Source organism: Pygoscelis adeliae, unplaced genomic scaffold (genome assembly GCF_000699105.1).
Source record: "Pygoscelis adeliae isolate BGI_AS28 unplaced genomic scaffold, ASM69910v1 Scaffold85, whole genome shotgun sequence".
NCBI classification, from domain to species: domain Eukaryota; kingdom Metazoa; phylum Chordata; class Aves; order Sphenisciformes; family Spheniscidae; genus Pygoscelis; species Pygoscelis adeliae.
The window spans coordinates 5,002,097-5,018,035 of record NW_008824900.1 but is presented as its reverse complement, the minus strand read 5'-3'; the positions used below and the strand labels follow the sequence as shown (position 1 = coordinate 5,018,035).

General features: G+C 40.1%; 1 protein-coding gene across 4 annotated transcripts in view; it reads left to right on the top strand.

The window, feature by feature from the left end:
* LITAF (lipopolysaccharide-induced TNF factor) overlaps window positions 1-15,546 on the top strand; it is a 27,236-nt gene extending 11,690 nt beyond the window's left edge. For 2 of the 4 annotated variants that reach the window (XM_009324739.1, XM_009324738.1), the window contains exons 2-5: window positions 4,269-4,337; window positions 11,928-12,110; window positions 12,515-12,671; window positions 13,004-15,546. In XM_009324739.1, coding sequence (XP_009323014.1) covers window positions 11,933-12,110; window positions 12,515-12,671; window positions 13,004-13,112 — 444 coding nt within the window. In that variant the 5' untranslated portion in view covers window positions 4,269-4,337; window positions 11,928-11,932 and the 3' untranslated portion in view covers window positions 13,113-15,546. Of the gene's footprint in view, window positions 1-4,268; window positions 4,338-10,310; window positions 10,370-11,927; window positions 12,111-12,514; window positions 12,672-13,003 lie in introns of all 4 variants that reach the window. The other 2 variants (XM_009324737.1, XM_009324740.1) reach the window with 2 other exon arrangements.
* The last annotated feature ends 393 nt before the right edge of the window (window positions 15,547-15,939 follow it).

Here is a 15,939-nt window from a genome sequence, read left to right as displayed (position 1 = left end):
CCGGGGCCGGCGAGGCCGGAGCCGTGAGCTGTTAGAGAAGTGAAACCCAACTGTTGCAGGCGGCAGCCGGGCTCGGGCGGAAACGGTCCCTTTCCTGGGGGAGCGGGCTTGAGAGCGGCGCAGCAGCAGTTTATTCCAAAACGGCTCTGCCCTGCCCCAGGGAGGGGGTTTACCGGCCTCACCAGGACCCGAGTTGAAGCCACTCACAGGATTATTCTGAGATTGCTGATGACTTGGTAAAAGTAACATACTAAACGTCTGTAACCTGTCCTGATGGGGAGAACGCGCTGTGTAGTACCATTTTTGTTTTGCCAGTATAAAATTAAGCGTGACCCAAATGGCATTGGTTGTCTTACTAAAATAATAATGTATCAAAGTCTTTGTTTGTAATTACTACTGAATTTTATTCTCTCATTAAATGCCTGAGAAATTTACACAACTTTACCAACCTGCTGAGAAGTATTATTTTAAACTAGGAAGTTATTGTCCAGAGTTCAGATAAACGAGATGGTGGCCCAAGCAAGTGCTGTGTTATGGCTTGCTGCTGTGCACTGCAAAAATCCCGAGTGCTCTGATAAACCTGTATATCCTGCCTGATTGTTTAAAAAAAAAAAAAAGATTAGCCTTCAGCCTGTGTTTCATTCCAGGTGCTGCTGATTAGCAGCTGTCTTAAACTCTGCTGTGCAGGGAGCCCCTATAGTTACTGTGGTGTTGGAGGGCAATTTGGGATTTATAGTGAAGAAGACTGAGTAGGAATTGTTGAATTTAAGGGATTAAATCGTGTCAAATCTTAGCAAGAGATAAAGAGTAAAGGAAGCGCAACAATGTATTTGCTTGGCCAAGATGGTTTAGGAAAGCTGTATTTGTAAGCAATTCTTTTCCTTTTTTTTTTTTTTATACCAAGCAGAGAGGTGGGTTATTACCTTCTCTTTCTCTTGTCCCCAGGCCAGTCTTCAAGTAGTGCCCAGGATTGCGAGACGCATGTTTGTGCTGGCTATATGAAGTAATAGTTCAAATATCTCTTCAAAGACATTTAAAGCAGAAGGAACATCAGCAAAATTAAGTTGAAAAGCTGAAGTTGTGCTTGCCTCTGCAATACTCAGTATTTTGAAGAGATTGTTTTGTAATCCTGATGTCATCTTGTTCTTTATTAAGTTATCTATCAAAACAGAAATTCCTAAAGGGGCTGATACTTGGCTTTAGTACTTGGTAAACATTATCTGTGCTTCAGATTTGAAACTTTAACTTTAAAAAGAAAAGGAGGGCACAGGAGAGGTAGTTGCCATGCCAGGGATGCTGCTAAGCACTGCGAAGACCTGAGACGTGTTTGCATCTGCCTTCAGGAAAGGGGGGGCAGGGAGGAAAAGGAGAAAAAGCATAGCAGTCATTTTTAAATTGAACCAGCTGTCCAAAACTAGTCAGTGGTAAGAAATGAAAAATGCAACATCATTTAAAAATAAATATTGAATGTTAAATATCAAGACTAGACGTGTTCATCCTGGAAGTTACGATCATGACCATTTTAAAATCTATGAAAGCGTGTTGATTTCTTAGAACTCGCTCTTCATTAAAGCAGATGTGAGGATGGTCTTCGGTTGCACGGTGTCTGCACAGCAGAAGTAGCTGTGACTGGGTGCAGTTGATCAGTATTCAGCTCTGTAGTTTAGTCACAAGGGGAAACTTTTCTTTTTCTAAAGAAAACAGGAGGTCAGTGGTTTTTAAAAATATACCTGTGGAATATTTGATACTACAAATATCGTCTCAAAAACTTACGGAGTTTAGTCATCTTTGACTGCTGTCTTGTTCCCTCTTCAGTCTGCCAAAGCTGCGGTGTGAGTATGAGAATGGTGTGAAAGAGCAATGCCTGTACTCAAGGAAGTGATGGGTTACTACAATTATTGTTCTGTGTACACACTGCGCCTATAGCCACATCTGTCCTTCTGTACCAGGTCCTGTGTTTCTCTTAGCTACAATTCCCTTTCTAATAAAGCTTTCCGCATCTCTGCTTAGTCTACTGGGAAGACTGTGGGACTACTGAAATGTATAAACATTAGTCGTGTTTACTGATGTATTACCATGCTTCCAGTGCAGCAGATTAGTCCTGTGTAACCTGGAAGAGTGAACAAACTTGTGACAGGTTCTTTATAGAAATGTTTATAGACTTCACTGAAATCCTGATGAAAGCTGTGTCGTGTAAGGAAGGCAATTAGCAGTATTCCAGAGACTTTTCTGCACTCCAGGAAAGTGAAGAGGCTTGTGTCATTGTTGGGAAGCTTGTGTGCTGGGTCTTAGCCGTACTTTGTGTGGATGGATTGACTCCAGCCCTAATCGGATACTTAAGCCTGAAATTCTTTTTCTTTGCGTATTGACTTTTGTACCTGCAAAGTTCTCTGTAGGCTTCTTTCAGGTGTTGAAAGGGCTTTTTGACTTGAGAGACATGGTCACAAAAAGTGTAAAATCAAGAGATGCTACCTGAGGCCTATTTTAAAACTTTGAAGAATGACTGTGGAAACAGGTACAGGAATTGGTTTGGTTGGAGGAGAGCAGTCATGGATTACAAATGAACTTGTTTATGTTGCTTAGAAATAACACTTATTTTCTTTGAGGTTTGTAGTCTGGAGATGTGTGTCCACAGAGCCTTATCCTTGTAATTGAAGGTTTAAGGGAGAGATTTTTGGGTAGTAAGTGAGAAAAAGGCTGAATAAATAGCTTACCAGAGCAGGAACCAACAACAATTTTAATTTTGGTATGCGGACAGGTGTGTGGGTGGTATATATGATAAGGAAAGTTACTGGCTACTTACTCAGCAGAGAAATTGGCTGTAGAGGCACTGAGGGTGACTGGCTGCATAACTGAACTCTGCGCTTGCTCAGCTTGTGCGTGGTGGTAGTTGATTATTCCTAGGCACAGTGTGGAAAGGAGAAGATGAGTGATCCTGGAGGGCAGCAGTGTTGACATGAACAGATACAGACATGAGTGGTGAGGAGGCAACATGGACTTTGTAAGACCAGCAGAGCTTTACCGGACAGGAGGCAGTGGTTGAGAAGTCTAGTTGAGAAGTTACGGTAGTAGAAGCATGAGATAAACATTAGGATATATAACTGCTTAAGGGATGATGTAGGCACAAGAGAAGCTGGTTATGAGTTAAGGCTAAAACTTACTATAAAGTTTGGAGCCATGATACACTGGAGTTTCTAGAGCATCTCGCAAAAAAGCAAGAAAATCAAGCTTGTCTTAAAATGGTCTGACATTCCTGTGTTCTCAAGTAGATATATTTACATTATGCCTTGTGAAGTAAGGAAAAAAAATGTCAGGTCCGCTTATAAAACCCAGCTTCCTTTTTGATATCAAGATACTGATCCAGAATCTGCGTTCCACTAGGTGTACAACAGTACTTGGGGCAGAAGGAGTATTTAATAGCCATACAGTTCCTATTGTTGCTGCCAGTCTCTGTACTTGGGATGAATTAGTGCTTCTCTGACCTGAACCAAGCTGGCAGCAATGGAGACAGCCCAGCAATTAAGGCAGTTTTCTGGAGAATTGTCCTCAGTGAAGAAGTCATTAAAGCAAATGAATTTGTTTTGTTTACGTCATGACTGGTATCTTTTGCATCAGTTATGACAAAATTTAGTCTTTAGTGTATGGATAAAAACAGAACTGGACCTTTGTAATCTTTTTCTAGTATGGTGTCCTGGTTTCAGCTGGGATAGAGTTAATTTCCTTCCTAGTAGCTGGTACAGTGCTGTGTTTTGGATTTAGGATGAGAACAATGTTGATAACACACCGATGTTTTAGTTGTTGCTAAGCAGTGCTTACACTAGCCAAGGACTTTTCAGCTTCCCATGCTCTACCGACTGAGAAGGCTGCAGGTGCACAAGAAGGTGGGAGGGGGCACAGCCAAACTGGCCCAAGGGACATTCCACACCATGTGACGTCATGCTCAGCACATAAACTGGGGGAAGCTGGCCGGGGGGGCCGCTGCTCAGGGACTGGCTGGGCATCGGTTGGCGGGTGGTGAGCAATTGCATTGTGCATCACTTGCTTTGGATATTATTATTATTAGTTTAATAATTGAAATAAAATACTTATACTGTTCTTATCTCAACCCATGAGTTTTCTCAGTTTCACTCTTCCAATTCTCTCCCCCATCCCACCGGGGGTGGGGTGGGGTGGGGGGTGCAAGTGAGCGGCTGTGTGGTGCTCAGTTGCCAGCTGAGGTTAAACTATGACATACAGTAACCTAACTTCTGTTTTCTGGGTTATTACAGAGTAATTTAGGTTGCACAAGGGATCTCCGGAGGTCATTTGGATTAGCTGCCTGCTTGGGACCTACTTAGGTGAGATTGTTCAAGGCCCTTTGACTTTGTATTCTGTTACAGCTTTCTATTCCAAAGTGTGTTTCCTACCTCTGTTCTTGTTAAAGAATTATTTACAGCCAGCTACGGTGGGGGAAGTTTTCCCAACGGGGAAATTCTGCATTATTTGCCTCATTTACTGTACCTTTTGTTTGCTTCTAGTAAAAACTGTCCAGTTGTAGCTTCTGTTTTCCTTCCAACTATCTTACAATATTCTTTGCCCTTGTGTGCACTGCCTACAGATTCTGCTGGTATTCCCAGTGGGTGTTTTCCTGGACTTAAAAGATCAGATATCACAGTCATCTATAGCCAGCAACTTTCTGCCGTGTGTAACAAACATGCAACAATCCAAGTAAATCAAACTTCTCCCCCCGCCCTTTAATTTTCTTAGTGAGACTTTTTTTCCACGTTTCTCTCCCTGCTCAGTGCAGGCTGTGCTGTACTCTGCACTTTGAGGCCTGCTTAGGTAATGCCTTTCAAATTGAGGTGCATAGCTTCTTGGAATAAGCTTGTACAGTGGGGATATGTGAAGAACATTATATCCAGGAGAGGGCAGTTGGGCTGGGAATAGAGCAGCAGGAGTCGAGAGTCTGCTGGCAGGAGTTTCTGAGACAAGCTGCAAGCTTTCAGGGTTGGATGGCAATGGCAGGGAGACAGCGGCTTGGCTCTTGTGCTCCTGGCAACCATGTGCATCTTTTGGTTTTGTTCTCAGTGGTGTCTGCTCCCTTGCTCAGCTGAAGCCCCTCACATGCCATGCTATTTTGCAGCCTTCCTCCAGCCCCATTTCTCCTGCCAACTCCTTTGCTGTGCTCCCAACAGGTGGTGCCCACCACTGTGTCTTCATCCTGGATAGAAGCTAGTATGTCCCTCCTTGAGATCCGTTGTCTTGCACCCAAACATAAATGACTGAATTTACATATGTCTTGTTTCTTTTCATCCAACATATACACCATTCAATAAAAATCCCCCCAAAAAAGAAAACTGCTAAGACATCTAAGAAAATAATCACTTCTTACGCTCTTATAAAAAGTATGCTTTCTTGATGATAAGCCACCTTGTTCATCACTTGGATAAGCCTATATCTGGCTATTTTATTTTTGTATTCTTGCCTTGTCTTGCATGGCATCTTTGCTAGTGTGTTGTATGTCTCAGTAAAAATTCTCTAGAAAGCAATTTCATGTAATGCATTCAGATAAATTCACATTCAGCAACATTCCTTACAGTGGAAGATAAAAATAAACTATGTACTTCTTTTCATCCTAATAAATGTGTGTTATGGAAACGTCCCTCCTCTTGCTGAGAGGGCATATGTATTGATTCTAAGTTTTGGAGTGATGCTCTATGAAAGTGAAAACATGGTCTGAGATGTTGGGTCTGGTTTCATGATCTGCTTACGTTCCCTTGCATGAATGTTGTTGCCATCTCCCCTTGTACCACTAGCATTTATGCTATTGTGTAGCTGGTGAGACTAAGGAACTGATATGGCTGAAAACCTCGCTCCATAGTGGTAGGCAGCCAAAGTGGCAAATTGGATGTTTCTTTTGGCAGAAATAGCCTTAGATTGATTTAGGACATTTGCTATTGCACTGTTTTAAGGATATGAATTTCTTTTGATAAAATAGGGAAGTTGTAAATCCATACCAAACAATGAAAATGTTCTTAGTTCAAACTTCCATATAGCTAACTATGCTTATCTTCTATAAAAATTTCTTGAGACAGACATACACTCTGATTTAAGCTAAAAATTATATTTTCTTTATACTAACGTTTGTTTTGAAAGGACTTCAAGCAAATACAGATGCAATTATTTAGTTTCAGGGGAGCCTATTTAAAAGCAAGCAGAGCATTTTTGGTCTGTACCTGAGTGGCTAAGGAAGATTTCAGATAAGGAAAACTGTTCTATAAGGTAGTAAGTGTATTTGCCCTTCCATTCTTAGAAGGGCAGTACTTGCTATTGCATTAAAAGCAGGTGCCAGGCTCAGGTTTGGCTGGACAGGGAGAGAGGGATGACTCTAGTTTCCTCCATCTTCTCCAGCCTCCCAGGAGCAACAGTTCTGTACATAAGTTTCTCCTTGCGTGGTGTGTTAGTGTGAGGACTGCGCAGAACTTTTTCTTTTCCCCTCCTGATAAGGGCAGAGATCTCATCTACCCACAGTTATTCTTGAGGTGCTGTTGCTGTTACTTATGTGCTGCTGTGGAATCCATTTCTACTAGACTCTTGTGCAGGTCAGGAAACCAGGTGGGATTAAAAAAATTGTTGCCTAATGATTCATCTGTAACTGTTGGGTAAGGCATGAATGAAACTTGACTTACCTTTCCACTTTTGACTTGTTCCCCCTCCCGTTTTTTTTCTTTTTCCCATTTGTTCGTGGGCAAAAGGTATTTCTCTGCATTCTTAGAATATGTATTTGCATCCTGTCTTCAGAAAAAGGCTGCAGTTTTAAACTATATAATGTTAACATATCAATCTGGGCAATATAAAAAAATATCATAAGATGGGGGATGCATCCTATAGTGAGAAAATAGTAATAAATGTGTTCAGTTTTGGATGCGGAGAGGACAATTTATGGTTATGGTGATTATCACTAGGTGAAGATGCATGAAAGGCATGTGAGCCAGACTCTGACCCTAAGTGGTCTGCATCATGAATGGAGTGTGAGGAGGGAGGGGGAAGATGGCTGCAGCCCTGTAGCTTTGTGCATCTCTGTATTTGGGAGCATGACACAGATAATGGTGCCCTAATGTTCTTGCAGTAAATCTGCCCCTTGGGAGGAAGGTAATCTTGAATACATTTCCCTTCCTAGAACAGACAATGGCATAAGTTAACGTGTGAATATGTATTATCTGGGAGATGTAGCAGGTATAGGTTATCACAGGGCAACCTATTGTTTTGGGCACATTAAGTGAGACCTGTGTAGCTTCTGGACTGTGGTAAACATATGTTTGTTCTTATCGTCCCTGTAATGCCTGTATTCATCTTGATGAAGAAGGTCAGAGTAAGAGTCTTCCTCATCTACGCTAGGTTTTACAGTTTGATACTTAAATTAGCATTCTGAAGAAACTGCCCAACTTCTTACAAACCCACATTGTGGGGAGGGTGTGCTGAGGAATGCTATGCAGCTATTTAAAAAAAACTGTGTAGGTCATAGCCTATGTTTTAGTTACATAAACATTATTGGACAATTGTCTGATGAGATACAACCCCGCTGAATCCTTCTGCAATGTGAAGCTGCCTCTAAGCATACTTCTGGTTTCAAGTCAAAGTTTTATTTTGGATTATTTTAGTCAGATACAAGCCCCGAAGCCCGTGATAGAAGGCTGTAAGAATCTTGGCTTTATGAATGCTTGGTTAATAAGTTCTTTAGATAAGTTACCCTAGAAGTTCTGATTCACTTAATTCATTTTCTCCAATAGCAAGATAAAAGGAAAGTTTAGCCAGGTGTTGTGCTTTTTTTTCAGGTACAGCCTGCAAATTCTCTTGCGGTGTTAAAATTGGCAGTTCTGGGTAGGGAGCAAATGCAGACTCTGCTTCTGGTTTCAGATTGCTGCATGGAGTAGAGTTTAGGAATTAAAATGGAGGGGAGCATTTGAATTAGCTGAAATATGATTTTGCAAAATGCAAAACCCTGCAAAAACTGCTGCACATCTTACTAAGTATTCAACAGTTTCAAAAGGCTTCTGTTCCCCCAAATTCATGTAGCTTTAGTGCAGTTGTAAAAGTGATATAGAGCTGTGCTGCACTCTCCATTGGAGAGAAGGGTATCCACGCATCGTTCTGCTGGTAGAATTTGTTACTTGTCTTCCTGGTCTCCAGCTAGCATAAGTAACTAATCTGGTTTTGTTTGAATAGAGTGGTTTGTGAATGCTGTGGCTTTTACCAGCCTTTTCCCTCCCTTTATGCCAACTTTGCTCTGTATGTAGAGCAATAGACCTCTGCAGAATGAATTGGAAGGGTGCTTTGCCCCATGCCAGTGTTGTTCCAATGTGTACTTATGAAGGAAATGATTTGGGCAAGAAAAGTGCTCGCAGCTTGTGATTCTTTCTCTTGAGCAAATGAACAAAAAAGAAAAATCTGGAGGAGGGAGCTGGTGCTTTTGCTGCTTTATTAATAGTTCTCTGGAGTCTGGTGACTCATCTGCCCAAAGTTAGAGTGCAGCTGGCGCAGTGAGTCAATGTCCACCTCACCATTGCGCACCTGGAATACAAGAGGTTTTTATGAAGAGCAGAAGAATGATGTGGGATGGATAGCTGAAGCCATTGGTCTTTGTCTTACCCCATGCATTTCTAAAGACTCAAAGCAAAAGAGTAACGAGAGTCTGGGAAGAGAAGCTAGAACTACTCAGTTCTTCTCTGTGCTTAGTGGTGTTTGGTCCTGAAACTTCCAGATGTAAATGGAAGCTTCTCGTGTATCGGTGTAAAAGGCCCAGTCTTGTATTTAGTGTGCTTGTTGATCTTTCAATGACTGCATATCCTGGTTTGAGACAGCTGTAATGTTGCTTAATGGTTTGCATATACGCTACCTCCAGATAACTTTGTGTACTTGACTTCCCTGTTACCCGTCTTATCCTTTGTCTTTACTTGCAGTCAGGTACCTATCACCAAACAGTCTTTCCTTTTGAATTATTTGGGAGCAGCATTTGAGAGTCTGCTTTAAGAAGACAAAACTTGTGGGTTCAGTTTCTGCTTCTGCCATCAGCTTGCTTGTGCCTGTTTATCTTTCAACTAGTAAAGAGCTGCTGTTCCGTAAGTAGCTGGGTACATTTGTTAAGGTGTTAGAAATTCAAGTCTTCCCTATCCTATATGGATGCCTAAGATTCTGTATCACTTTTACAAACCAACCCCAGATCATATAAATATTAACCTTTTGTCCTTTTTGTAATCAGGCATTATGCATTAGTTGCTCTTCCCAGACATGTCTTTATCAGTGGTATTTTATATAAGAATGTATCTGTAAAACATACTATGATTAAAGTTATAAGCTGCTCTGTACCTATTTGTAGGGAGCAAAGTGCAAATAGAAACTATGGAAAGTCTATTAATGCCTTAAGACTAAGAGATGTCTAATAACATCTATTAATCTCTTATGCCTTAAGAGACTCCATAGGGAAGTATAACACGCAGCTTACTTATTAACCCAGGCTGTAAGTCTTGCCTAAGCTAAAATAAAATGCTGAAATTCCTTTCTAGAATGTCCCTCTCGCCTTTGTTTTCATTACTATCTAATCCTTGGGTTAATGCTTATTGCCATATCAATTTACTGCAGTTACTACCTTATCTGAAGCTTGAGTAAGTTTGATACTGAGAAACTCTATAATCGTGGTTGGTTTGGTGGGTGGTGGTGGTGTTTTAAGTACAGGAAGCTGGTTTTCAGTTTGTTCTAGACCCAGTCTTGCAATGAGCTCTAGGGGCAGAGGGTTGGTTTGCAAGCAGTCTGTTCAGGATTGGGCCTTACTTTCTTCAGAAGATGTAGCACCTCGCTTCTGAAACAGCGTACATAAAAGTAGGTGTTTAAAATTAAAAGGCGTTGCATTTATTTTCAAAAGCCAGTGTTGAAATAATGCAAAATACAGTTGAAGGGATGTGAAGAGGTTCTCTAATCCACTTAATGCTGAATGACATGTAATTTCTGACATGTGTAACTGTTCTTAAAACTTAAAGGAGGGAAGGCTCCACAACTCTCTTGCCAATTTATCTAGTGCTTAAGTAGTCTTATTAATAGACATAGGGAAAAGCTTATTATTTTAAAATTTCTCTTAAAGTTTTCCTTAAAGTTTACTCTCAGAGGAGTTTGTTTAGTTCTTCTTCATTGCTCTCTGTCTGTCTTCATTATTCTCTCTGGTCTTCTTTTGAAACTAAAGAAACTCAATTTCCTTGGCTTTTTCTCAGAAGTCTTCTAGCCTTTATGATTGTTCTTGGTGCTTTTCTTTGGAATCTGTTCACCTATTTGTTTCTTAGATACTGTACTCTGATGGGGGCTTTCCCAGAGCAGCAGAACTTTTTCAGCTGTCATACAGGTACTGGTTTTGCTTACGCGACCCTGCATGGTGTTTGCCACTTTCATGGCACTGTCAGCTTATATTCAGCTTCTGGTCTGGTAGATCTGCTGGATTCTTCTCTGCAGTCTAGCTGCCAAAGTGATCAGTTCTTCTGAATGAAGAATGTGATATATTTATTGGGTGATAGGTGTAAAGAGGTGCATTTTAAACAGTACAAAAGGCCAGATTTTAGGAGACAAAGGAAAAAGGAGATTCATTAGGCAGTTCTTTCATAGCTCAATAATAGTAGGACTCCATGTGTTAATTTAGAAGTCCAGGATGCTTTGACCTCAGGGTGGCTGTTACACAAATGTCTTGAAATGGTGATGAGAAGATCCTTTTTCAGAATATGCAGTAGGAAAGTTCCAGGTCTGTGCACAAAATACCTACATTCTTTCCTGGGATGAATCTTGTTGATGCAGTTGGTTGTTAAACTGGTGCTTTTAAGCATTACAATATATGAAAACAGCAAACAAATTCCGGACTTCATCTGCACTGTAAACAGAATCAAATGAGGCAATCTGGGAGAAGGTGGTTGTAGATGCATAGTTTCACAACAGTTATTTCTACTTTGGAATAATAAATTCTCTGATAAATTAATCATTCTAGCTTAAAAGTAAAAGGATTATTTAGGCCACTGTATGGGAAACTGGCTCTCAGAGCTGTCTGATGGTTCTTAGAAGGAAAGAGAGAGAGAGAGATGCTTAATCAGCATTGATGCTGTGAGAGATTGTTCAACAAAGAAATTGGTGGGCAGAGTATAGGAAGTGGATAGCCGGGGGGAAAGAATAAGTCTGTGCTGAAATCGCAATCATTTCTTTCCACTTTGGGAAAAGGCGATGGTTAGCATTCTTATACTCTGTAATGAAATAACAATTTGTGGAGGAAAGTTGCATTAACAAACTCATTGAAACTTTGGTAAGCAGCAAAAATGGCAACCTTAGACATATTTGAGGGTTGAGTTGGTTGTACTTAATTGTTTGGGGTTTCTTTTTCCTTCAATATAAATATTTCTTCATTTCAAACCGCAGCAGAGATAAATAGTCTTTTTTAAATATTTGAGCTTCACCACAAACCAGGCTCATGTTAGTTAGTAACTACCATGTGGCCTATCATACTGTTTGTTGGTTGTTTTTTTTTTTTTTTTTTTTTTTTTTCTTTTCAGGAGAATGGGGGGTGGATCTGAAATACTGTTCTTGGAGAACTGGGAGAAACTGCGAGATAACTTAGTATACTCATAAAGATGCCCCATGTCCCTGTTGTAGCATTTTTAATTTATAAAGGAAGAATTGGTGGTGGGAAAATGTGTAAAAACTATTCTGTGAAAAGGAAGAGTGAAGAAAGCAACAACAACAATGAAATCAAGATTAACATTTAATACTGTCAGAAACAAATAAGTCAATAAATTTTATGCTGGTAAAAGTGCATTTTAATCTAGTTACCTTCTTGCTTTCTGTCTGAATAGAGCCTAATTAATTGTCACTTGCCATCAATAAATAATGTCTTTTGTTATAATTTTCTCTCTATTATGTTTCAGATACAATGTCTGCCCCGAGTGGCGTCCCTGTCCCATCTGCCCCACCTTCTTATGAGGAAACAACAGGAATCAATGTCAGCTATCCTCACCCCTACCCTGTCCCAGAACCTGGCCAGAAACCAGATGGGAAGGGAATGTACCCCCCCCCATACATGGGACAGCCTGCACCAGTGAATAACCCTGGTAAGTCTGAAAAACTCTACTGTACCTGATGTTAAGGAGGTGTCAAGTGGCTATGTAATAGGTGCTGTGCAGAAGATTAAAGATCGGGGTTCACAGGTGTTCCTCACCTTCCAAAAAGTAATTTTGAAGGGAATAAGGTGAATCAATTCTTGTGAATCCTTCAGTGTGCGCTAATATCTATAACATCATTTGGCTTTCTGCAGTTTTTAATGCAGACTTATTCTTAAGATGGTGTGTTTCTGCATTAGGAAATGCCATGGTGACTTCTCTTTGTCATTGTGCATTTCATTGCTCTGAGCCTCAAATATTTCAGAGTAATAGCTGGTTCTAGCTTAGAGGAAGTTGATTAATTATCCTTTTTTCCTTATTTACCCATTGAGTAAACAGCATGTTTCTCTGCTCAGTTACAGTTCAGACAGTGTATGTGCAGCAACCAGTAGTATTTTATGACCGCCCAGTTCAGATGTGCTGCCCTTCCTGTAACCAGATGATAGTGACACGTCTCTCGTATGACTCGGGAGCTTTGACTTGGCTGTCATGCGGTGGCCTCTGTCTGCTGGGGTAGGTTGATTCTAGTTTGCACTTCATTTTTCTGTTCTTACATGACCTTTCATAGCTCTAAGGAGTAAGAAAGCTCTCAGCTTTGTTGCTTTCTCATTCTGTCTGGGAACTGACCCTTTATGGTTTGAATAGCCTGCATCTGCATTTAAGTCCTATAGGACCTTAAAGCAGCTCTAGAACACTAGAGTGATGGACTCCATAGCCATGTGTATTCTTCCTAAAGCTTCATGGCACCAGTTTTACTGATGGCTTTTGCAGGAAATATATTTTACCTTCTTGTTTATGTAACAAGTGGTAAAACAGATTGTTTGGGTGTTTTTTTTTCTTTGCAGGTGTATAGCTGGCTGCTGCTTAATTCCCTTCTGCATTGATGCTCTAAAGGATGTGGATCACACCTGTCCGAACTGCAGTGCTCTTCTTGGTTCTTACAAACGTTTATAGGCAGTGTTTAAACATTGATAATTGATTGATGGAGTTAACACCTCTACAAGCCCTTTCTGAAACTTCATGGAGACTTCTGGTTGTTTCTGTGCATCCTGTCACTGGAAACCAATCAAAAGTAATGTTTATTGCCTAGATTGTTTGAATAAGAATTTGTTTGAGGGGATTCTGACTTAGGTCTGTAAAAAGTATATGTAATCTTTATGGGCCACTCAGTCCAGCACCAGTTGATAGCAACTAAATGTTTTCCCTTTCTGCTTTATGCAAAACAGGTTGGTGATGTTCTTCAGTTAATCTTGTCGCAATCATGTTGCACACTGGTGTGCTTGCTTACAGTCTCGGCACAGACCAAGAGGAGAATGTCTGTGGAGACCTATACGGTCTCATGCTTGGTGTTGATGCTTTTGCAACAGCACTGTTTACAAACTGGCAGGGAGTTGCTTGCCTCTGAGACAGGAGCCCTTCTTTGACAAAAGAAGTGATTTGTTGGCATCTTCATGAGCACTAAAATTCACTTTAAAACTTTCTTAATTGAAAGAGAACCAAACCTAAAGGCTTCTTCCTTCTTGGAGGCTGCTTTACCAAATGGACAACTCAGGTTATTGTGCGTCAGTGGTAATTCAATCTAGTACCTGAATTTCCTTGCCAGTTTTAAGTCTAGTCATATCTCTACTCTGCAGTAAAGATGTTCATACAGGAATTTTTAATAGATATTTTTTCAGCGTGTTTTGGTGTTTTTTACTGATGATTTATAAGTCTGAAGTGTTCTCTTCTCCCACCCCAGCGGAACTGCCCATAGAGCGTTGGCTATAGCATTGGAAAACTTCCTTTTACATTTATGTAAGTTAACTGATAGATCATAAACAAGCCTCAGCCTTATCTTAAGGCTTGAATTGCACCTGCAAAACACAGATACAGGACCTGTGCTTTTAATTGTTGATCTGTTTGTTAATTACTGTTTCTTCATTAAGAAGGTAACGTGTTTGTTAAGGAGTTTCTCTGATTATTATTTAGACTTGTACTTTTTTTTTTCTAAATGAAAGAGAAGTTCTGTTTTCAGAAACTTGAGCTGGATATGCTTATTTAAGACGATCACGAAAAAATTAGGGAATGAGGCTCTGAAGGTTGAAGTATCTTACCATGCCATAAGCAGTGGACTTGGTTCAAGTAATATCTTGATGCTTTTGAATGATACCTGTCTAGAAAAGGCAGATGGGTGTTTAAACAAGGCTATGATGCTAACACTGTATTAATCTCTGTAAAAGTAAAAAGCTAAAATAAATACAAATAAAAAATACTGCATTTGCTGTCATTGCCAAATGTGCCTTCTATAAATATTTGGTATAAGTTAACTTTTGAAAAGTCTTTCAACACTTCATGTTTGAAATCCAGGAGTTACATGGATCACAAATACAACCTCTAGGCCTTGCGTTAATTAGTTATTGTAAACTGCTGCTGCTTGTGGGTCAGTCTGCAAGTGGTTTAAGAGCTTCCTTGTGCATTTGGAAAAGATTTCTGATCATATGGCTCCCTGTACCGTAAGAATTTACATCAGGAGCTACTAACTGGCAAGAGAATGATGGAGATAAAAAGCTGGTAGTTTTGTAGCTTTCGGCTTTGATGATGCGGTACTAGCTTGTGTTTTCTGTCTTCTGCTGCACCACCGTAATGCTTCTGATGTTTTTTTAAGGGCCATGATGCTCCATTGAATTTTCTGTTCTGATGACACAGGCGCTGATTCTAACTTAGCGAGTCACGTGCGTTGCTGTAAAGCAGTATTTCCCCACCACCACTGGATTTCACAAAAATGTACTTCTTGTCAGTTTATCATCAGAGCAAGACAGGAAGAAGCAATGAAGCATGCAGTGTTTCCAAACTTCATGTTTGCTTGTATGGTGGGGAGGATTTTTAGTTTTTTTAGTACCCATGTCAGTCTGGTCTGGATAATTGTGCTGGATACTCATTTGGTGAGCAAGTCTGTTATTCCCTTAGCTCCCCTTTTCTCTACAAAGTGACTGTTGGAAAATCTGAGGTGGTGGCACCAGAATGCAGAACACTGACCAAAAAAATAATTACGTGGGGTTTTCCTTGTTTTGTTTTATGAGCACAGTCCGTTGCATCTCTTTAAATTCCTCTTATGGATTGAGAATAGGACACATAATGTTGGCAGCTATTCCATCTAATTAAGCATTCTGCAAAACTTTCTGCTGCCCCTTCTATACTTAAATTTCCTTAAATACAAAGCCTGTGTTTGTTCTCTTGTGTATGGAATTATCTACAGAATGCGCCAAAGTAAATTGCTTTGTTAAACTTATTTTAGACAGACAAATGCAGGATATAACTTGCTTTGTGTGAAAGTGCTTTGTGTTTGATTACGCTGAAGTTACTGTTTGTTTTTAAAACTGATTATATTTAAAATAAAAACTTTGTCTTTCATATCTAGTGCTTGTAATCAGAGAATTATAACATTCGGAATGTTTCCAACACATGACTGGCTGAAATGTTAAAATTAAGTCAAGAAATGTAATCACAGGGTGAAATTTTTCAGAGTATCACTTGGCCCAATTCTCCGATAAATGGCATTCTCTGGCCTGTAGACCAACTGTTTACACACAGAGCCACATTTGAAAACGTGTTGTTTTCCTGCAACTCAGGCTCTTTAAATATTTTTTTCAGTTAAAACTCCTTTGGGTAAAACTTTCACTTGCAATACAACTGGGCAAACACATACAGATATGGCTACACTTTTACATACCAGTGACTGGTAGGGAGAAAATAGGTACCAAATATTATGTTCAGTTGGAAAGAATCCCTATTAATCATGCAA